Source organism: Lepidochelys kempii, chromosome 2 (assembly GCF_965140265.1).
Source record: "Lepidochelys kempii isolate rLepKem1 chromosome 2, rLepKem1.hap2, whole genome shotgun sequence".
NCBI lineage: Eukaryota > Metazoa > Chordata > Testudines > Cheloniidae > Lepidochelys > Lepidochelys kempii.
In genome coordinates this window covers 22,276,649-22,301,023 of record NC_133257.1, presented here as the reverse complement: position 1 = coordinate 22,301,023, position 24,375 = coordinate 22,276,649, and the positions used below count along the sequence as shown (strand labels likewise).

Genomic DNA, 24,375 nt, shown 5'->3' with positions numbered 1-24,375 from the left:
CAGAGAGATTGAAGTGTTCTCCGACTGGTTTTTGAATGTTATAATTCTTGATGTCAGATTTGTGTCCATTTATTCTTTTATGTAGAGACTGTCCAGTTTGGCCAATGTACATGGCAGAGGGGCATTGCTGGCACATGATGGCATATATCACATTGGTAGATGTGCAGGTGAACGAGCCTCTGATAGCATGGCTGATGTGATTAGGCCCTATGATGGTGTCCCCTGAATAGATATGTGGGCACAGTTGGCAACGGGCTTTGTTGCAAGGATAGGTTCCTGGGTTAGAGTTTTTGTTGTGTGGTTGCTGGTGAGTATTTGCTTCAGGTTGGGGGCGCTGTCTGTAAGCAAGGTCTGGCCTGTCTCCCAAGATCTGTGAGAGTGATGGGTTGTTCTTCAGGATAGGTTGTAGATCCTTGATGATGTGCTGGAGAGTTTTTAGTTGGGGGCTGAAGGTGATGGCTAGTGGCGTTCTGTTACTTTGTTAGGCCTGTCCTGTAGTAGGTGACTTCTGGGTCTCTTCTGGCTCTGTCAATCTGTTTCTTCACTCCTGTTAGTAATTCAATGAGTTTGCATCATTGAATTCTCGGGGGGGGGGGGGGGAATAAGTGTGGATGGATTTTTTCTTTTTCCCCCAATAGCGTGGCCTTGTGACTTTATTATGTTGAAATGTTCCCAATTAATATGATGTTGTTAAAGATAACGGTGCAATAAAAGCCCAGCTTAGTTTTCAGGGGCAAGTCTCTAGGTTGGTTACAGAAAATGTATTTAGTATCAAACCACTAGGTGACACTCTGAATGATACAACCCAACTTTATTAAAAAGAAAAATGATTAGTTAAGCCAACAGTTGTGCAATTACTACTTACACAAACACTACTTTTATACTCTCACTCAGAGATTAAAATGGTGTATCAATGGGTGGTCAGTCCATTGACAGAGTGAAGTACACCCATATAATCCTGGAAACCAAGGATTTGGCCTGTTATTTACATCTGATTCCAGACTTTTCACAGCATTTAATGTATTTTCACAGGAACTATCACTGCTTGCCATATGATGAGAAGAAGCCCTGTGTCTATATAAAGAGCTATTGGGGAGATCAGACCTTCCGACTGTACTTGTCCAATGTCCTAGAGAAAATCGCAGATCTGCTGGTAAGCCTTGTGCTACATATTGTCAGGATTTGTTGGAAAATCTGTCAAAACCTTTTTTGATGCAAAATTTGTTTTTTGACTAAATAAAAACCTCTGTGGAAAGTGTCTGTTCCTCACAAATTTTCAATTTCCGCCCCCTCAGAATACTGAAAATTTAGTCAAAGACCAAAAGCATTTCAAGTGTTCTGTTTTCCACTGAAAATTTTGACAAAAGCTATATTTTGTTGTTTTTGTCTAAATTTCTATAGGAAAATTTTTTTTCCCCCACCAACTCTGGTGTCTATCCTGTCCAAATAAGCCTATGTAGCTCCTGGCCTGTGGAGACCCCAGCACGTTCCTGGGCTACCACAGGCAGCTTCACCCTGTCTCCCTGAGGAAGCAGTTATGTAAAGCCAGTCTTGGCATTATGCAGCAGCCTAAACTTGCTCACTTGCCAGGGATGAGTCCCAGACTCTCCCCCAATCCTTTTGCTATATATACACACACACACTACAGTACAGCCATTCTGGCTGATATTCCAGATCACACTGAGTGTGTAGAGGGCAAAGGATTTCTTCTGGGTTGGCTAATTGACTGGGGTGGCATATTCTGAAGCACCCCCCACCCACCCCCAGTCCGTAGCTCTAAACCGACCTTATCCCTGGAGATGAAGAGGGGTTGTATGACCTGAAGAGCACTACTTACCCCAGAAACATCTCCAATAAGAGTACATTAGGGAAAGGGACCCTTCCCACAGTCCTTCATTCAGGGGGCTCCACCAGCATATCTGATAAGCAGGCCCCCACTGAGACTCAATGAAGGACAGATTCCCTCCTCCCTACTTGCAGGTAAATGAAGGGAGTAGATGGCTCTCTCCACTGCAGCTGAAGCAAGGGAGTTATTCCAGCTCACAGGTTGTGCAGGCACAGCAGGAGAGAAGAAACCCATGCAGGGAGCTGTGCAGCACTGGGAGTAGAGGGTCTTAGAAACACAGCAGATTACTTTGCCTTTTGCTTTAACCCTTGTGCAGTGGCACAGCCTGTCTCCTGAATGGGATAGTTCATGGCAGTCAGCATATGCCTCTCTTCAGAGTGTCTAAGCACCTACAGCTCTCAGGGAGGTCATCTCTGACAATCAAGCCACTTAATTAAACACCTGAGGGCTCAATCCAATCCCTATTGATGCCACTGGGCATCGCATTGGGCCTTATGTATGAACGTAAGTGTGTTATTTTAGGCACCCAAAATTTAACAATTATGACCTAGATGACTTGCCTAAGACAAACACCTAGCTAATGGCAAAGCTATATATAGAATCCAGGAAGCCACACGTCTTGTAATCTAACCACTAAAGAATACTCCCCACTCACTTACATTTATAAATTAGGTAAAGAAGCTGGCTCCTAAATCAATACTTTAGGCATAGAAAGGCTGTAGGAAGGCCCAAACAGAGTGGTCCTTCCTTTGCATGCTCCAAGCTTAGCGGTATGTCAAAGCTCAGACTTTTCAAGATACAAGTCTTCCTCTTACTGGCTAGACTCAATAACCGTAGTACAAATTATTACACTGACAGCTCTTCTTTCTACAATGTTTCCCCCCCCCCCATCTTGTTCTTAGGAAGATGGGTTAGAGGAAGTAAAAGATTTGATCAAGGTTTCAGAGACTGCGTCAGAAGAGAAAATGAACACCATTCTAAATGCCTTTATCAGTCAATGCAGGTAACCTAATTTATTATTGGAGCATAAAGTTACTTTATACATTGGTAGCAATTTCCAGGCTATGGACCCATAAATTGGCAAGATGCATGAAAAATACAATGAACTTAATTTGCTGTACTTTGTAGTCTGCTGTAAAAGAATTTTACAGCCTCTGGCTCCTATTTTGTGCAATTTTATTTAATTTCCAGGACTTGTTTTCCATTTGTCAATTACTGGATTTGATCTTAAGCTTTCTGGACTCTAAAAATAAAACAGTTATGAGAATAATTGAGAAGCAATAAGGTGCAAGACAGACATTATAAAAATCATGCAAAATTAAAATGAATACAGAGGGCCTCCTTGCACAAGCAGAACTCCCATTGTGCCCTGAGTAAGATGGACAGGATTGGATCCAAAACAGAGGCAAAGCCCAAGAGTGAATTAATTTATATCTAAACATTACAGTACAGATTGTATGTACTTCTTAACTCTCTCCAATATAGGTGGTGCCTTCAACATTTATATTAGTCTGGCAATTCCAGCATCACCATCTTCTGCTCCACGCACTGTGCCAGATAATAATTCACTTGCAGTCTATTTTATCAGCCATCATAATAAGGTAATCTCTCTCATAACAAATGCTTCTGTATTACTATTCCCTGATCTCAGAGCCTTCATTGCTCATGCCGAAAAGAAGCCCCAAGGGATGAACCAGACTGCTTTGGACAAAAAAAGACTTATGATGTGCAGGCAAGAACTGGTATGAAAGGCTCCCTCTTATATATATATAATGAGTTAATCTTATATAATATATAAGATGAGTTATATATAATGAGTTAATCTTAATCAGATGCAGTGTGTGTGTAGTAATTTGGATTTGGTTTTTCGGTGCCAGGGTGTTTCATAATGAATGTGAAAATTACATCCAAGAGCTTTTTTTTTTTAAAAAAAAGGCTACTGCGCTAAGCAAAAGGTTTTAAGATTTTTCATGTTGAACTTTAAAGCAAGCAATTACAGCAAAAAGCTTTGTTCTTCGTACCTATCCTGATTTTACAGTAGTGCAACTCCTGACAGTTCAGTAGAGTTAGTCCTGATTTACACGAGTTGTAAAGCACGGATTTAGCCCATGCCTGATTGCTTTGATGGATCTGGGCCTAAGTGATAGAAGAATCAGGCCCATCATATTTTTGCTGTTTTTACATATATCTCGATATAGCAAGAGCTATAGATAGACATAAATAAATGTGTGTATATTTAAAAATATTTTTTGTTTCTTGATTTTTCAAAGTTAATACTGCTAATTTGATTTTGATTTACACTAAGCCTCATTTACACTCTGTCACATTTGCATCCATAGTAAGGCCCTTTTACACTGCCAGAGTGGCATAAAAAGATCTTACTATAAATGAGACTCTGGCACAGAACATCTAAAGAGAATTAAATATCCATACATTTTTTCATCTCTCCCTAGATTATATGTATATACATCTGTGTTCTAGCTCTCCTGTATGGCTCCTAGTACTGTAGCATCTGAGTTGCCACACAATCTTTATGTATGTCTCTTTGCAACAACCCTGTGAGGTAGGGAAATACTCTTACCCCCATATTACAGATGGGGAACTGAGGCACCGATCCATTGAGAAGCTGAGACAGAGGGACTAAGTGACTTGCCCAAGGTTACACAAAAAAGCCAGTGGCAGAGCAGGACATCGACCCTAAGTCTTCTGAGGCCTCAGTTACCAACCTACCCAGTGGACCATCTTTTCTCAGTATCAGAGGATCCATTTTTAATATATACACATAGGGGGACTGATCCAGAGGGTTGATGAGTACTAGCAACTCAGTGAAATTAACACCATCTTTCAGGAGCAGGATCATGTTAGTATCATAAAATATCATTATAATGCAGTATAATGCAGAGGGATCTTTACATATCCTAATAGATAGGGTGACCAGATGTCCCGATTTTTTAGGGACAATCCTGATTTTGGGGCTATTACCCCTGACCCCGTCCCGATTTTTTACACTTGCTATTTGGTCACCCTACTAATAGGCCTGCATTTTCTACTATACCTTGTGGTTGCACAGTAAATGTATGTATTATTTTTATGCCATTGTTTGCAGTACAGTATTGATCAAAGCCCTCCATCAGGATCAGGGCCCTATTATGCTGTGAGCAGTAAATACAAATTTCTGGGGACCTTCACTGCATAAACACACATACACACAGTGGAGAAAATGCACATTTTGTATAACTGGAATCATTTCCTGAAAGTTCATTTGCCCTCTGCTTTGAAATTTTGAAAAAAAAAAAATTTCATAGTGAACCTGGGTAGCTATTTCCCCTTACATGCCCAGTTGGATAGTCTGAAATAAGTTTTTCATGAACTCACCGTGTATATGAAATACTTACCTATTGTCCACTCCTGTTCCAGGAAGCAATGTCCTCAGATGCCAATGGCATTGTTCAGCAGCAGAAAAAAAAGATGTCAGTAGATGAACTGATGCGTGAAACACAGAACTTCATAGAGAAAATTCGATTCTTGGTTGATGAGGTAATTCACCATTGACACAGGATTTTACCTAGGTCACAATGTCGAATGTTTTAACGAAGATGACACAAGTCTTTATAATACAGTACAATCAGTAAAACCTTGGGCTAGATCTTGACTAGATTGATTAGCTGGTGATCCCCACTACTCTATATCTCCTCATAGGCACTGACTCCATGGGTGCTCTGGGGCTGGAGCATCCACGGGGAAAAAAAAAAGTGTGTGCTCAGCACCCACCGGCAGCCCTGCCAATCAGCTCCTTCCACTCCTCTCCACACCTCCTGCCCCGGCAATCAGCTCCTCCCACTCCCCCAGCGCCTCCCACCCACCAGAGATCAGCTGTTCAGCACAGTGCAGGAGGCGTTGTGGGGGTAGGGGGAGGAGCAGGGCAGGAAGGGGCAGGGCACGCTTGTGGGGAGGATCAGAACTGGGTGGGAAGAGGTGGGGCAGAGGTGGAGCAGGGGCAGGAAGAAGTGGGGTGGGGGTGGGGCCTTAAGGCAAGGGGTGGAGTGGGGGCGTGGCCTAGCCTGGAGTGGGGGTCAAGCAGCCCCAGGATAAGCAGAAAGTTGGCACCTCTGCCTCATGTACAGCCCTTGGCATGGGGAATGTCCTGGAAAATGGGGTTGTGGCCAGGGCACTGTGACAGGGGCAAACTGGATACACTGTACATGCATTTGCCCAATGAAGAATGGCCTCCCTGGTGAGATTTCATCTGAAAGTAAAAATCTAGGGCACAAGAAGCACCTAAAGGAAAGGTGCAGGATGGAGGAGTGGTATACAGGGTATCCCACAGGGGATCTACACCCTCTGCCTGCCACACAGCTGTGCCTGTACAGGCTTCACTTGCACTAGCGTGAGGGGCTGTGGAAGAGGGGGATTGTGACCAGTGGATCTGTGATTACACGGAGGATCCATGGCGAATCTCTCACTCACACAAAAGAGGGTAGTGCAGGAGTCCTGTTGTAGTCTCAGCCAGAAAGTGTCTCTGCTGCTCTTCCATGTGTTGGGAGAGCTTATTCAACCAGGACCTCATAGAAAGTAGAATGGTGGGTCCTAATTCTCATTTTCCTTAAGGCCTTTGGGTAAATGAGTATCAAGCCCATAGATTTTAAGATCAGAAGGAGCTATTTTGAGTATCCAGTCTGCCTTCCTGCATAGCACGGGCCATATATTTTTTATCCAGTGATTTTTGCATCGAGTCCCATAACTTCTGGTTGAGCTAAAGCATCTGTTAGAATTGCAGGCAGTCTGATTTAAAGACCTCAAGTGATGGTGTATGCACCATGTCCCTCGGTGAGATTCTCTGTTCAAAATTTACATCTTATTTCTGGTTTGAATTTCCGTAGCTTCAACTTCCATCCACTGCAGCTTGTTATGCCTTTATCTGCTACATTAAAGATCCTTTAGTATGTGATACTTTTCCCCTGTGTAGGCCCATGATCAAGTCACCTACTAACCCTCTTTGATATTTGAACAGAGTTTAAGGTCCTTAAAAGCTTAAAACCTTAAAAGGAACAAACTCTGACTGTGCTCAGGAACTGAGGTTTGGGCAGATACTATGTATCACAGTCCGGCATATGGATTTTTAGGTGTGAATTGATAGATTTTTCTAGATTATGATGCTGGCTGTCTCTTCTCAGTAAAGGCTGGCTTTGTCTTGTCAAATTGTTGAAAAGAGTTAGGTCTTGTTAGTTCATGTTTAACAAAAAGTAACGATCGTTGCTCATAAAAAGAATATTTGTTAATGTAGCTCCAGTGTTCAAAGCATACAAGTTCTGTTCCATGTCATTTTAATAGCCGCAGCATACGGTGCCTGATGTGTTCATCTGGATGCTCAGCAACAACAAAAGAGTTGCATATGCAAGAATCCCAGCAAAAGACGTGTTCTATTCCCCAGTGAATGAACAGAGAGGGAAAAACTGTGGGAAGATTAAAACCCATTTCCTGAAAGTAAGTCTGAGACATTTTGATCTTTTACAAAGATGTTTTGAGCAGATAACTCCATGAACACCATTTTTATCCATAAAAAGAAAAGGAGTACTTGTGACACTGCTCAAATAAATTGGTTAGTCTCTAAGGTGCCACAAGTACTCCTTTTCTTTTTGTGAATACAGACTAACACGGCTGCTACTCTGAAACCATTTTTATCCATGTTTCACTCAGCCCACATGCATCTACCTTAAATATATGCAGAGTGAAATTATGCAGGAGAGCATTTCATTTGAGATACCAAAAATCTGAAATCTGATCTGCAAGGAATCTGTGGGTTTATCTGTATGATTTAGATCCATATTTGTCAACCAGTGAGTCACAAAAGGCAATTTGGAGGGCAAAAGTGTTGAAACCATTATTGCAATCTAAAGCAAATGAAATCTCACTCCCCAACTTCACCTCACAGCCTCACTCTACAAGGTTAAGTATGCTCTGTCAAATTCTCAAAATACACACAAATAAATTCTATTGGCTTATCATTGTTGTCATGGATACATTTTTACTCTTATAGAAAAATTTTGTCTTAAAAAGGGGTCACCAACCTGAAAAGGTAGAGAAACACTGATCTATTTTATCTATATTCTCTACTTTTCTGTTTTGCTTTTAATACCATGCTCATCATCATGGTGTCTAAGTAATTCATCCCCTGGCTTCCTGCTTCTGCCAAGTGTACCATTAATCCAAATATGCACAAATAGATGTAAATTGGTAGATCACTAAACCTTTCTTCTCTGATGAATACATTAAGCAGCATTTGAAAACTCCAAGGGAAACTCCAACAGATTGACATTCACCACACTCAGACAATGAGGAAGTGCAGAGATTCAGACATAATATAAACATTTCTGTTTATAACTCCAATTTAAAATGTGCATGTGAGATATATGTTGGTACTCCATCGCTGACAATGATGACAATATTGTAGCAATTCTCAGCTCTGGCTACACACGACTCCAAAGTCTGAACCATGATGCATAGAGTTGGCTACACTAAGGCCATGGGAAGTCTGTAAATATTATGTTTGACAATGCAGTTCTGTGGCGCTTTTCACGTGCAGCCTGGAGATGATTTCGTCAATCCTACTCAAACCTGTTACATCCTGATCTTGTCAAGAGACTACCAGTGTGTCCTGTCCTGAGCCATTTGCTCAAGTTCTTTGAGGTTGATAGTCTCCAGTGGGCTGCACTTTAGGTTAACTTTAAGCGCTTATACGGACGACGCTTCCTTCTTTTGCTCCCCATGCAAGATCTGTTTTGGGAGACAGATCTTCCATTCTGATGACATGTCCAGTCTACCTAAATTGTGTTCTCAATAGCATTTCCTCACTGCTTTGTTGTGTTTGCTCTTTCAGGGACCTTAATATTGGTCACTCTGTCCTGCCAGCGAATGCTCATTATTAAGGCTACATTTTAGTCACGGGTATTTAGTCATGGGTATGGACAGGTCACGAGCAATAAACAGAAAGTCATGGTCCTGGACCTGTCCATGACTTTTATTAAAAATACCTGTGACTAAATCTTACCTGCTGGGAGGGGGGCACTCCTGAAGACTGCTGCTGGGGGTGGGGGCAGAGCTGGGCGATGTGTCTGCTGGGTGGGGCAGCCCAGGCCCCTGCTGCAGCTGGGGGCAGCCTGTGTCCCCCTGTTACTGGAGGAGGGGCAGCCCGGGGCCCCTGTTGCTGCTGCTGGGGGCAGCCCTGCCACCAGTCCAGGTGGGGGGGAAGCCCGTGGCCCTGCTGCCACTGGTGCACGGGGGGCAGCCCGGGGCCCCGGCGCCACCTCCGCTGGTCCGGGCCAGGGGCAGCCCGGGGCCCCACTGCCACCTCCGCTGGTCCGGGCCAGGGGCAGCCCGGGGCCCCACTGCCACCTCCGCTGGTCCGGGCCAGGGGCAGCCCGGGGCCCCACTGCCACCTCCGCTGGTCCGGGCCAGGGGCAGCCCGGGGCCCCACTGCCACCTCCGCTGGTCCGGGCCAGGGGCAGCCCGGGGCCCCACTGCCACCTCCGCTGGTCCGGGCCAGGGGCAGCCCGGGGCCCCACTGCCACCTCCGCTGGTCCGGGCCAGGGGCAGCCCGGGGCCCCACTGCCACCTCCGCTGGTCCGGGCCAGGGGCAGCCCGGGGCCCCACTGCCACCTCCGCTGGTCCGGGTGGTGCGGCTGGCCCCAGGGCTTCCCAGATGCTGTGGTGGTCCTGGGGTCAGCTGCACCAGCCCTGCAAAATTCACAGAGGTCACGGAAGCCATGACGCCTGTGAATGATTCACAGCCTTACTCATTATCGAGCGGAGGGAACGCTTGTGAAATTGCTCAAGCTGTTAAATGTGCCATCTATAAAGAGTCCATGTCTGAGATCCATACAGGAAAGATGTTAGATATATAAAATATTGAATAATATACTTATCTGACAAGACCATTTTAGCAGTGTTATACAAAGAGAGGTAACATGCACAGTAACAGTATGCAACAATGGAATGTAGTCACTGTCCATCAGCAACAGCTGGAAGGAAAAGCCTGGACACTCTGGAATAATAAGCAAAGCTAACATTGCTTATTACGTGTATAGAAACTCATCACCTAAGATGGTTGTTGTTGGAACCAGGCAAATAAAACGTGGCTCGTCAGCAGATAGAGGTATCCAGACTTCTGCTAATTATCAAGAGTAATTTATTGTGCATACTATTTACTGCATAGAATAACATTTCAGTGCATTTCTACTTACAGTTTTTAAAGAGGCTTCTTGAATCTTTTTAGAGCTTTCTTATGAGAAATCTCTCCCAGGTCTATCAAAATGTTCTATTTTATTTGAATGAAGTAAAACTAATTTTAGAAGTAGTCATTTCAAACAAAATGAAACGGTCATTAAGATACTCTGGTGTAGCAATTCTATTTATCCATCAGATTAAACCTCAGAGGCACAGTACAAGTAGTTGTATTTTCACTTGAAAGAAAGTTACAACTATGGATAGCACTATGGATAACCCAGAAGGTGGGATGTTTCCCCCCTGTTTAAAATACAAAGGTTGTTGCTTACAAGACACACTGTTACACCAAGTGAAACAAAAAGGCACCAGTTAAGCCATCATCAATTGTTAGGGTCTGTCAGGAAAACATTGCAATGTACAGGTTTCAGAGTAACAGCCGTGTTAGTCTGTATTCGCAAAAAGAAAAGGAGTACTTGTGGCACCTTAGAGACTAACCAATTTATTTGAGCATGAGCTTTCGTGAGCTACAGCTCACTTCATCGGATGCATACTGTGGAAACTGCAGAAGACATTATATACACAGAGACCATGAAACAATACCTCCTCCCACCCCACTCTCCTGCTGGTAATAGCTTATCTAAAGTGATCATCAGGTGGGCCATTTCCAGCACAAATCCAGGTTTTTTCACCCTCCACCCCCCCACACAAATTCACTCTCCTGCTGGTGATAGCCCATCCAAAGTGACAACTCTTTACACAATGCATGATAATCAAGTCTGGCTATTTCCTGCACAAATCCAGGTTTTCTCACATCCCCCCACCCCCATACACACACAAACTCACTCTCCTGCTGGTAATAGTTCATCCAAACTGACCACTCTCCAAGTTTAAATCCAAGTTAGTGACTGTCTAGTCATTTTATGTCATGAATTGCTTTAGGAATAAGCAGTATAAAAAAACTGAATTAAGCAGAGCTTGATAGAAAAAAAATATTGTTGAAAGTATTGTCAAAAAATGTAACATTTTATGTTGGAAAAAGTTTCATCAAAAGTTTTCTGACTTGCCCTATGAAGTAATAACTTATTTAGGAGCAGCCATAATACAGTCAGAAAGCAGCATGAGGTGGACAGTGCGCCATAGGCTCGGAAATTTAACATAGCAAACACCAGAGGCAAATTTACAGCTGTTATTTAGCAAGAAAAGGCTTGTACACTATCCCACTGAAAGCAGACTTTTACAACTAGGTTTGTTATCAATTCCTTCCTTTGAATCTTGAAATACATTGTACCAAGTAGGTCACATGGCCATCCTCCCCATTATGACTTCAGGTCAGCAGGGTCTGACAAAACACATTCTGGAATATTTAAGGAACTGGCTGAAGAGATCTCTGAATCATCACCTATTATCTTTGAGAAATCGTGAAAAAAAGGACAAATATAACACAGAATGGGAAATGACTGCCTAGGAAGAGTACTGCAGAAAGTGTCTGGGGATTATAATGCATCACAAACTAAATATGAGTCAACAATGTAATTCTGTTGAAAAAAACAAACATCATTATTAGATTTATTAGTAGAAGTGTTGTAAGCAAGAGCGGAGATGTAATTCTTCCACTCTACTAAGCACTGATAAATCCTTATATGGAGTGCTGTGTCCAGTTATGGGCGCCACACTTTGGGAAAGATGTGGACAAATTGGAGAAAGTCCAGAGGAGAACAGCAAAAATTATTCAAAGTCTAGAAAACATGACCTATGAGGAAAGATTGAAACAATTGGGGTTTGTTAAGTCTGGAGAAGAGAAGATTGGGGTGAGGGGGAAGGGAAGACATGATAAGTCTTCAAGTTCATAAAAAGTTGTTATAAAGAGGAGGGTCATATATTGTTCTCCTTATCTACTGAGGACAGGAAAAGAAATAATGGGCTTAAATTGCAGTAAGGGAGATTTAGGTTAGACAACAGGAAAAACTTCATAATGGTAAAGATAGTTAAGCACTGGAACAAATTACCTAGGGAGGTTGTGGAATCTCCATCACTGGAGGTTTTAAGGACAGGTTAGACAAACACCTATCAGGGATGGTGTAATGGGGTTTGACTCACCACTGCAGTGCCTCCTGCTGGCCGCCCTGGGAATTAGCTCTGGTTCACCAGTGCGCATTCATCTAGTGATGTCTCGCCACCATCACTTCTGCCATCAGGACCCGTGTTGCTCTCAGGACCATGGTATCCTCTTCTGGACACAACTCTTTGGCTGTGCCCCACTCTGTTCTCTCCCTCCCGCCCCATTCTGGGAGGCCAGCAGTCCTCTGTCCAGCCATTTGCCTCAGTGGTAGGCTGCAGGCCAGGGTTTAGCCACCTGCATCAGTAGCAACTGGGGCCAAAGGGGGAGAGGACTAGCAGTCATACGCTGTGTCACCTCCAACCCCTGGCGTCTGTTTCCCTGGGCCACTTCCCCGTAGCCCTAGCACCTTCTCTGCCCCTGTATCATGGCCTCAGTCTGGCAGCAGTCAGCCGGGAGCTCACTCATGCTCCCCTGACCCTGTCCAGCACTGCCTGGACCATGGTGCTGTCTCTTCTCCCTCCTTCAGGGCAGCCAGTCCTCACTCCTCAAACTCCAGGGAATGACTGAAGCTGCTCTGTTCAGCATCCCTTCCTATATGACCCAACCTGGCCCTAATTGGCTGTCTCTCTAAACCTCCTGATTGGCTGTCTCTATAAGCCCTTTCCTAATTGGCTGCCTCTTACACAACCTCCCTGGGCTACTTTAACCCCTCTTCTGCCAGTGTGGGGCTGAAGCCCCACCACAGATGGTTTAGATAATACATCGTCCTGCCTCAGAGCCTATCAAGGTCCCTTCCAGTCCTACATTTCTATGATCCTGTGATTAAATAGGCAAGTCATTTATCAGCATATCATAGAATCATAGAATATCAGGGTTGGAAGGGACCTCAGTCCAACCCCTGCTCAAAACAGGACCAATCCCCAACCAAATCATCCCAGACAGGGCTTTGTCAAGCCTGGCCTTAAAAACATCTACGGAAGGAGTTTTCACCACCTCCCTAGATAACTCATACCAGTGCTTCACCACCCTCCTAGTGAAAAGGTTTTTCCTAATATCCAACCTAGACCTCCCCCCACTGCAACTTGAGACCATTGCTCCTTGTTCTGTCATCTGGTACCACTGAGAACAATCTAGATCCATCCTCTTTGGAACCCCCTTTCAGGTAGATGAAAGCAGCTATCAAATCCCCCCTCATTCTTCTCTTCTGCAGACTAAATAATCTTAGTTCCCTCAGCCTCTCCTCATAAATCATGTGCTCCAGCCCCCTAATCATTTTTGTTGCCCTCTGCTGGACTCTTTCCAATTTTTCCACATCCTTCTTGTAGTGTGGGGCCCAAAACTGGACACAATACTCCAGATGAGGCCTCACCAATGCCGAATAGAGGGGAATGATCACATACCTCAATCTGCTGGCAATGCTCCTACTTATACAGCCCAAAATGCCATTAGCCTTCTTGGCAACAACTGTTGCCTCATATCCAGCTTCTTGTCCACTGTAACCCCTAGGTCCTTTTCTGCAGAACTGCTGCCTAGCCACTCAATCCCTAGTCTGTAGCAGTGCATGGGATTCTTCCATCCTAAGAAGATGCACTTGTCCTTGTTGAACCTCATCAGATTTCTTTTGGCCCAATCCTCTAATTTGTCTAGGTCCCTCTGTATCCTATCCCTACCCTCCAGCGTATCTACCTCTCCTCCCAGTTTAGTGTCATCTGCAAACTTTCTGAGGGTGCAATCCAAACCATCCTCCAGATCATTAATAAAGATATTGAACAAAACTGGTCCCAGGACCGACACTTGGGGCACTTCACTTGATACCGGCTTGATAGCAACTGAGTGGATGCTCCTCTGTTCAGCAGTGCAGCTTGCCCAAACTATAAATAACATTCAGTGATCTCTCTTACTTTGTATTGGTTGATGACCTATGTTTCTTCAGTTACCAGGAAAACGCCTGTCGGGTTGGAATGTACCTGCAAAAGTAGACACCTATTTGTGGCTTGGTTCCATCAAGTATGCCCATACCATTATGGAGAACTTACCTTTAGGACATGAGACTGAAGTGCCCTCCGCAGATGGTACAGGACATCCTCCTCCTCCTTCACCTGCCAGTCTGGTGTACAAAAGTAAGACAATACTTCTGCATACAGTAGCAAGGATACTTAGCGGTAGTATGGAACGTTGGACATATGGTGCTCTAAATTAGGAGGATAGCAAAACATCTACTTGATGTATTTGCATTTTTCCCCAAAAATGCTTAAATTAACATTTTAGCACATTGTTTAATCAGAGACACTGACTAGTTGCTGAATGCCACCTTGGCAGCTACTGAATGCTTAAAACCTCCATTGATGCTTCATGGAATCATAGACATTAGAGATGGAAAAGACACACTACATTACGCCCTCCCCTCCATATCCCTCTCAATGCAAGGTTGTTGCCCTTAGCACATGTTGAACTGTTTTTGCTCCCTAGTTTAAATGTCCCAAATGAGGAGTCTTCCACTGGATCTTTTGATAAAAGCATATGTGCTTGAATTCATCGTAGGTGATAAATATACATAGGGAGATACTATGGTCAAGTGATGAGAGAAAAGACTGGAAATTAGCAGAGCTGGTTTATAACCCTGGCTCTGACACTGTGTGAATTGTGTGTGAATTTAATCTTTCTGTCGCTCCGATACCCCATCTTTAAAATGGTGATCGCACTTTCCTATCTCATTGGAGTGCTGTGAGGGTCAAGGTTTTGGAATTTGTGGGTGGTCCTCTTTCCATGTATTCATGGCATCATTTCCCCAAAACTGATAACATTGTATTCATTGTCCTGACACAGCCAAGCACCTCTTCCAGTTAAGAGCCCACATGTATCAGGCCAGGGGGCTCATTGCGGCAGATAGCTCTGGACTTTCTGATCCCTTTGCCAAAGTAACGTTTGTTTCGCACTGCCAGACCACCAAGGTAAGTTGCAAAGTCTTCCTTCTCCTTGTGTAAATAAGGAACTGAGATGTCTCATTAAAGTGGTGAAAATGGGAAAAAATATTGATTCTCAAAGGCAATTGGGAATTACCTTACCAGATCAGATCAGTGGTTTATCTAGTGCAGTCTTCTGTCACTCTCAGTGGCCAGTATTAGATGTTTGAGTTTCCTTTTCTGTAAAATGAGGATAATGCTTAATGAAAAACTACTTAACTACCATAATGAGGTGTTGTGAGGCTTAATTCATTAGTTTGTAAAGCACTTTGAGATTCTTAGACGCAAGGGGCTCCAGAAATGTAAAGGATTATAGTGTATTATTGAGACGAGTGGTTACTTATTTGCAGTATCTCTTAGAGCCAGTCACAGTGTATATTATATCATAGCACTAATATCCAGCCATATGAATACCAAGTGTGGTTGAAAACAGAAGTCCTAGCGCGGCTGTCTGTTTTGAGGACATGTGCCTGTCATTAAAGAAACACCACTGCCATTCTAGCTCTTGGTATGATTAAATTAACAAATATACCATCAGGGACAGCTGCTCTGATGGCATAGCATATATAGAATGAGTCACCAGATGCAGCCTTGTATCTGCTCTCCAAGTGTAATTGGTCTGCAATTAGACTAGTGCCAATCTGTTTTGACTCCTTTGGATGTTAGATTCTCTGAGATTATTGGACCGAAACAGCAAGTGTGGGCTGGGTTGTATCTTTCTGAAATTCTCCCTCTTTAGACTTTAAGATTAGGCCATTTCCATTGGCAGGGGGACAGATGCTGTGTCCTGCATCCCCGCCACTATTTTTGTGTGTGTTAAGAGCAAGGCTGCGTCACTTTTTAAAAAAGCCCAAAGTGCTGCTGTGGCCATGTGAGTCAGTTTGGCCCTTTGGAATGGAGTTTAGTAGAGCACAAGGATGGTTTCAGAGAGGCATTACCAGGTAAAATGCACACCAGGTGCAGAGACTCTCTGCACTACTTAAGTCCTGAAAAATAGTTGCTCATTGAGAGGCCTCCTTAGGGCTGCCTTTGAACTGGAGAAATGGTCTCCAGACCAGCCGCACAGAGATTGGCATGAAAGGCCATTTTGGAATGAGCAAGGAGTTTCCTGGGGACAAGAGAGGGGCTTCTGCCCAGATCCTGTGGTTTCAGTATGCTGTGCAACCGGTACAAGGGACAGCTGATTTATTACCCATAGGGAAGGTGGGAGGGTTCTGCATGGCAACCCTGCAACCTGGCCCGGGCTTGGGTGGGAGAGTTGGATTTCACTTTCACTCACCCAGCTTGATGGGAAAAACTCAGCTTGACTCTCAGAGCCCATCTTAATTTTGCAAGGGTGGAAGTTCAGTAACCCACTATTTCACTTGTAAATAGAGCACATTTGACACAGAAATCATCAAGGATCAATAAATGTGGAACCCAAATCAACTATTTTTATAGTCACTTTTCACAGGGTAACAAAGCTTTAAGAAAAATAATGTTTATCCCCTTCTGGCTCTCTGAAGGAAGTTTCTATAGCAGCAGATTCTGGGGGCCAGGGCAAGGAAAAGGTTTCTCTATCCAGGTGGCTCTCTAGAGTCATAGGGCCTGATTCTGCTCTCACTTATGCCTGTTTTACCCTCATGGTTAAGATCAATTGAGTTAATCTTGGTTTACCCCCATTGTAGCTCTCTGGATATCAACGGAGTTGATCCTGGTATAAGCTAGCATACCTGAGAGTAGAATCAGACCTACGTATGACAGCATTTTGTACACACATAAGTGCGAAGTAACATATTGTCTGAATAAAATACTGCATGCAATCATTTGAATTGTTTTTAGAATGGTGTCCACCAAGCTCCAATAAACCACAGTGAAAGAAGACATTTCCATTTAACAGAACAACAGCAGATGATGAGAGTCAGATTTTGCAGCGGATATTTTTTTCTTTAAAATTTAACATTGGTAGATACATTTCCTGCCAAAGCAGCTAAGCTGTTGTCTTTGAGGAAGTGCCTTGACCAGCCCAGCATGTCTGAAGTGCAGCAGCAAATTGCAAGGAAAAAATAAAAAAAAATTGTTATGAATTAATCAATAAATTACCTTGTTCAATAAGAACATTGTGAGTTATTATTGGCATCTGTATTTGAAGAAAAATTACTTGGAAAATGTTTACCCCACAGAATGAAAAAGTGGAATACATTTTGCTCAAAGTTCTTCTTTAACTATACATGGCCTGATCCTGCAGTCTCCAAACAGGCAGCCTTCCCATAGATTGCAGTATGAGTTTTGCATGCACAAGGACTGCAAGATATAAAGTCAGATATCTGGTTATTTGTTCAGGAAGAGCCTGTAAGGCAAGGAGGGGGGAACATTTACAGCTCAGAATGAACAGGGGTGGTATTCATCTGTGTGGGAAAGACTTTCAATGCACTTATGAAGGCCCATGTTAAGGTTTTTAGGCCCCAGTCCAGCAAACTATTTAAGCACATGCATAACTTTAGGTAAATGAGGACCCTCACTGAAGTTAATGGGATCATAGTTACACATGCGGTTTAAGTGCTTTGCTGGACTGGGCACTAAATGAGGCTTGCATGGGTTCTGATGCAGGACCTCTGCAGAGGTGAGTGACATTTAAAATAGGCCTTGTGCTGATTCTGTATTTCACCCTCTCTTAATAGTTTAGTTTAGTCCACTGGAAAAGATTTCATCACGGTGCAGCCACTTTCTGCTGGAGCACACCAGTCAGTCTTTTACCAGCCTTCTTAAAATGCTGTTTGTTTTTCACTAGATCATTTCTCAGACATTATCCCCTACGTGGAATCAGATGCTGCTGTTCAATAACATTGTGCTCCATGGTGAAGGGAAGGAAATTGCTGAATTCCCACCAGTGATTGTCATAGAGCTGTACGATGATGATGCAGTGGTAAAGATGAAATGCCTCTTATTAAAAAATCTGAATTGTTGCAGTGTAATGTATTATCTATGTAAAAATCAAAGCTATGTCATTTAACAGACATTTAAAAGTAGTTTCTCTGGCCATGTAAATCAGTTTCTGGCCCTTTAAAATGGAGATTAATATTGTGATGGGACGTAGTCTGAGAACCAGATTTATATCCAGTCCTCAGTTACGTCTTTGTAACCTCCTGGTCTTGTTGTTCCAGTTTGACTCTCAGATCCAAAAAGGGGTTTGCAGTAGAAACATCCTTTTACTTGTACGCAGTTGTAATTATTGTATTTATGTATGTTCAGAGACCCGAATTTACCTCCAGCTCACAGAAATCTAGTGCCATCTCACTGCTTATTAGGATACTGCCTTCAGAATTGCTGAAATGTGAAATCAAGGCATTGGTAAACTTCAGATGAGTTTAAAGAACACCCTCTATCATTTCAATAGTTGCCATCCATTGTATTTTGCTGTGCACCTGACTGAGTAGTTTTGTCAGATATATTAAAAGCCCATTTTCCACATTTGGATTGAGGGTGGGAGGAGCAGTTCCTAAGGCTGCTGCTATGTTTAGACTACTTACAAAATAACCCGAAGTATGTATCCTTATTTATCTAGGGTAAATCAGACTATATTGGCTCAACAGTAGCTGCCCCTGTGGTGAGACTTGCTGATCAGAAATACGAGCCACCTAAACTATCTTATCACGCAGTGCATTGTGGAAATCTGTCTGGAGGAGACCTTCTTGCTGCATTCGAGCTGCTACAGGTGAGGGATTGAGTATTAACATTTACCTTTGGGGCATGTAAAAGCATTTAGGGTACAAAGAGACACCGTGGTCCTAGTCTTGTCCTCACTTATACAGGTGCATCCCTTGTTAAAATCAGAAGGAGTTGCACCCAGGAGAGAGCAGGATTGGATCCTTTCTCCTTTACATCTCATATGCCTAGAACATGATGCAGTTGTCATTCCTGTTCATCCTGCAGTTGGAACAATAAACACTGTCCCTACTTCCACTGCTGCTGGCCCTCTGAATCCTCTAGCTTGGCTTACCTCGCATTTCCACTGGTTTTACCCTGCTCTAATTCTATTGACTGCAAGGTAAAGTGTCGTTTTGTTCTGGGAAGTGACTGTGTAAAAATGGCATCTTCTTACTGCTCCCTATGTCTGTTTAGAGGTCTATGTCTTTAACAACACTAATAAATTGTTACTACTACTTACTCTTATTACCAGTATGGAGGCAATGTATAGAAGGGAGAGTTAACTGGGTTCTGTTCTGGCTGTAGCACATAAACAGAATTGTTAACCAGTTTCCAGTTGCAGGGCTGAATTCTGCCCTCACATCTGGGCATGGCTTTGCAAATGCACAAACAAGACAGCTTGACTTTCAGACCCAAAGCAGAATTTGTAGGGCTGACAGGTAGAAGAAACTTCTTTTTACTTGTAAACTGAACAAATTTGTTCTGGAATGAGTGAGACATAACATGTAAAACACACAACCCCCATGATGGCATTTTAATAATCACTTGCCAGAGTAAAATTGCATTTTAAAGCATGTGGGGCTAATTGTTTCCCCAATTAAACCTAAATAACATCAAGGAGGGGAACGCACCAACTTAGTGGGGTGTAATTAAGGACAGAATCTAGCTCCATAATCAATATGTTTCTCAATTTTTAATCTAGTCCATGTTTCTAGTGAACAGAGTGAACATTTAGTTTTATTTCACTTCTATCTGGGTGAAGGGAAACAGCACAACATACCAGACTGATCTGAAAATATCTAAGGCCTGAATAAAGAGCTGAAAATAAATGTAAAAATAACCCAGTGCTGGCATTCAGTATTCTCAGACCCTTCACTGTTTGTCTTGGTGATTACATCCTAAAGAATGCTTGTTTTCATCACAGATAATGCTCAAGAGCATGGACTTTAAAGAACCATTCAAGAAAAGATGTGTTAAAACACTATGAGAGGCTTTAAAGCATTCTCAGAGGCCTGATGTGCTGGCAGTTTCTTTCTGGTATCAAAGGATTCCTGATGATGCTCAGTGAGAAGAAACTCTACAATCTCTAATTCGCTCTGTACTTCGGAGACAATAACGCTTTTGGCCACATATACCACATTAGGTAGTTCCGATCTACAAATTGTTGTTTGTTTCAATTCAGGCTATTTTATAATTGGAGTAACAATATGTATGAGAGAAGATCCCTTTTTGAAATTACTGAGGTAGTTCTAGGTCACTGCAAAAGGGTTAAAGTTGATTTCAGTGTAACAGAACAGTTGAGGCACTTAGACAAATAGGAGATTAGAGAAACAATGACTAATAGTGGACACTTGCTAGTCTTAATATGTATGCAGTGCACATATCTCCACTGCTACAATGATCAACACCCTGGCACAAGACACCTTTCAAGATCCATGAATCCTACGCTTGCCTATCACAACATGTGGTATACCTCATCCGGGGCACTAAATACCCCAGTAAAAATTATGTGGGTGAAACCAGACAATCATTACGCTCTGCAATGCACTCACACAGGAAAATGATAAAAGACAAAAACACCCTACCACCTGTGGGTGAACACTTTTCACAAAGTGATCATTCTGTATATAACCTATCAGTCCTCATCCTGAAAGGAAACGTGCATAACACATTCAAAAGACGGTCCTGGGAGCTTAAATTCATGACTCTACTAGATACTAATAATCTTGGATGGAACAAAGACTCTGGATTTATGGTTTATTACAACAATCTGTAACCCACTGACCCCCTCTTTGTGTCTTATGACTGCAGAGGTGGTAATAGGCCACTCTACCTTGAATGGTCCCTTACAATATGTGCTAACTACTTATGCTGGACAATCTGTTCCATCTTGCATTTAGCTGTGATTTGCCTTTCCCAGACCTGAAGAAGAGCACTGTGTGGCTGGAAAGCTTGTCTCTCTCACCAACACAAGTTGTTTCAATAACAGATATTACCTCACTTGCTAGTGTTGATCATTTGAAGTCATTAACGCTCACAGGGCACCTTTCTTGAGAGCTAGGAATGCTGGCCTAGATATCTTGGAATGGTTCCCATCTGTGTAGTTACTAGAATTGTCTGGAAATGTTCCCCCTGAAATGTCAGACTAAAATTTAAACCATTTCAGTTTATTTCACTCATCACATTTTGTTTTGATTCAATGACTATGTACACATCAAAAACATGTGACAATTCCAATGTTAACTTTTGAATTTTGGCTTTAGAGTCTCACAGCCACCTTTTACTCTGAATGGGCCCACCACCTGTTGAAAATGGCCTTATTTTCACGAGAAAAAAAGCTCCTTTTTAAAGAAAAATTTGGCCAGCTTTTTAACAACATTTTTGCAAAAAGGTTGTAACAAGATGAAAAGAATCAGTTTTTGAATAGTTTCATCTTCTGCTGAAAAGAGTTTTAACCCTCTAGTAATTACATTTCTCCTGACCCCTAAAATTCCCCATACAATTTCAGCTAACTACAGTGTAATTCTTCACTTTCTATCCTAAACTGTGGCATGCTGGCACTGGACCAAAATCTCCTCTTCGTTATACCAGTGCAATTCCTCTGAAGTTGATGGAGTTTCATGATGGAATAGAGAAGATTCAGCCCAGTGTTTGTGATTAAACAGCTGCTGTGTTTCACCACTTTAGGGAAGGACTGGGGATATGATCCCACTTTTCAGTTTATAAAGTGCTTTGGGATTGCTTTGGATCAGAGGTGCTTCTGTATATAAATATGAGTTACTGTTTTAGTTTATTATCATTATCACCACTGTACTGTGTAATGCTGTCACTCTGAGATGTTTTACACCTTTCTGTTTTCTGCGCCTACAACGTGGTAAGGAAAATATCTCCTTTTCCTTATACTAAATGAACTTTCCACACAGCAGCACATATCAGGACACAGAAGACAGATGACTCCTATTTAAAAGAAACAAAAGATGTGAACTTTACAGGTTCCCTGGTGACTCTCTCATAGCCTTAACATTTCAGTGGCAATAATTATAAAGCACTCTAGACACTACATTACTATGACTATTTCCCAGAATCCTTACTCTTTCACTTGTGTGTGATCATTATCGCACCATGGCGCATCTAATTGATCTAATTTTGTTTGCCCTTAGTTAACCAGAAGACATTTCACATCCTTCCTCTCTAATCCTGTCCCATAGTCACCTCTTTATGTGTTGTGTTTCATAATGAAGCCAAACAGAATTTTCTGAGCAAAAGGCGGTAATCTGTGAAATAGCAATTCATAGTTTTGTCAGCGTTAGAAATTGAGTTTCTGGTAGAAGAGATCAGTGCCCCTTTGGCTCAGCCTGGAGTACTAGAGGAAGAAAAGGCATACCAAACCAGGAAGGGGCATAGATCTACTGTAGAGAGATTGTGGGGGAGTGCAGAAAAGAGGAGACTGAGAGAAGACGTAATAACAGTTTTCAAGTACAGTAACTCCTCACTTAAAGTTGTCCCGGTTAATGTTGTTTCATTGTTACATTGCTGATCAATTAGGAAACATGCTCATTTAAAGTTGCACAGTGCTCCCTTATAACGTTGTTTGGCAGCCACCTGCTTTGTCCACTGCTTGCAGGAAGAGCAGCCCGTTGGCGCTAGCTGGTGGGGGCTTGGAACCAGGGTGGGCCGGCAGCCCCCCTAAGTTCCCTGTGCAGCAGCTGCCCACCAGGCTATCAGTTGCTGGCCAGTTCAGGTATCCCTCCCCCCACTGCCATGTGCTGCTCCTGCCCTCTGCCTTGGAGCTGCTCCCAGGAGCCTCCTGCTTGCTGTGCGGGGGGAGGAAGAGAGGGGCTAATGTCAGGGTGCCCCCCTCCCCCCTACTCCTGCCCCCTGCTTACCCCTTCTCCATATAGAGCAGGGTGGGCACAGGACAGGGCTCAGGAGGAGAGAGCTGGCCGCAGCTGCTGTCTCAACTTCCTGATCTTTTTAAAGGCAATGTACCTAGAGTGGGGTCAGTGTACTTAAAGTGGCAATGCGCCTCTCTCTCTCTCCCACACACAGGGTGTGTGTCTCTGTCTCTGTCTGCCGTGCTGTCTCCCCTCCCTCCATTCGTGCTGCCTTGTAGAGTGTGAGGCTACATTAACAACAATGGGTTAACCCTTGAGGGCTCAGCCGAATGCTAGTTCATCATTTAGCAGTAAGGCATTCCCTGGGAAATATCCCACCCTCAGACTTCACCACCTCAACCAAGCTTCACAATCATCATCGCTGTGTACTGTATTAAATTGCTTGTTTAAAACTTATACTATGTGTATATATATATATATATATATATATATATATATATATATATATAATATAGTTTTTTGTCTGGTGAAAAAAATTTCCCTGGAACCTGACCCCTCCACTTACATTAATTCTTATGGGGAAATTGGATTCACTTAATATCGTTTTGCTTAAAGTCGCATTTTTCAGGAACATAACTGCAATGTTAAGGAGGAGTTACTGTACATAAAGGGTTGTTACAAGGAGCAGGGAGAAAAATTGTTTTTCTAAACCTCTGAGGATGGGACAAGAAGCAATGGGCTTAAATTACAGCAAGGGAGGTTTAGGTTGGACATTAGGAAAAACTTCCTAACTGTCAAGGTGGTTAAGCACTGGAATAAATTGCTTAGGGAGGTTGTGGAATCTCCATCATTGGAGATTTTTAAGAGCAGGTTAGACAAACACCTGTTGGGGATGGTCTAGATAATATTTAGTCCTGCCATGAGTGCAGGGGACTGCATTAGATGACCTCTTGAGGTCCCTTCCAGTCCTATGATTCCATGATTCAGTCTATTGAATTTAAAATAACCTGTTCCCATGAAGTGCTTTGGCCTCATGGCAAAGCAGAGAGCATTCCAAAGCATGTCTTTCTCACAATGCCGAGCATGTATTCTGTCTGCATGATGGCCCTAGTTGCTGTAAAGTACTGTATGCAATGGACAACTTACAGGGGGACCTGAGACTATATTTCACAGAGCAGTGACAAAGAGTTATGACTATTTCATTTTTCAGATTCCAGATTCTGGTCCAGTGAGCCTTCCACCAGTGGATCCACCTGACGTAAGCCAGTTCTACCCAGTTCCAGCCAACATCCGGCCTGTTTTAAGCAAATACAGAGTGGAGGTAAGTTACAAAGAATAACATTTTTGACTTTTTCAGACTCCCAGACATTCTACATTTTTGCAGTGGAGCACAGGGTTTAGCAATGTGATTTTTGACATTCAAATCAGTGGGAATTACACAAATGTAACTGTTCAACTGACTGTTCAAATGTAACTAAAAGGGCCAGATCAGGTGCAATTCCTGAACACAACACATATAAGGCAGTAACTCCAACCATTGAA

At 42.9% G+C, this 24,375-nt stretch overlaps 1 protein-coding gene across 1 annotated transcript in view; it reads left to right on the top strand.

The window, feature by feature from the left end:
- The window catches only part of FER1L6 (fer-1 like family member 6), a 148,410-nt gene that overhangs the window by 71,535 nt on the left and 52,500 nt on the right, over positions 1-24,375 (top strand). Inside the window, exons 14-23 of the mRNA XM_073329149.1 lie at positions 1,033-1,153; positions 2,749-2,849; positions 3,498-3,588; positions 5,264-5,383; positions 7,178-7,330; positions 14,062-14,248; positions 14,955-15,079; positions 17,862-17,996; positions 18,636-18,785; positions 24,044-24,154. Coding sequence (XP_073185250.1) covers positions 1,033-1,153; positions 2,749-2,849; positions 3,498-3,588; positions 5,264-5,383; positions 7,178-7,330; positions 14,062-14,248; positions 14,955-15,079; positions 17,862-17,996; positions 18,636-18,785; positions 24,044-24,154 — 1,294 coding nt within the window. The remainder of the gene's footprint in view (positions 1-1,032; positions 1,154-2,748; positions 2,850-3,497; positions 3,589-5,263; positions 5,384-7,177; positions 7,331-14,061; positions 14,249-14,954; positions 15,080-17,861; positions 17,997-18,635; positions 18,786-24,043; positions 24,155-24,375) is intronic.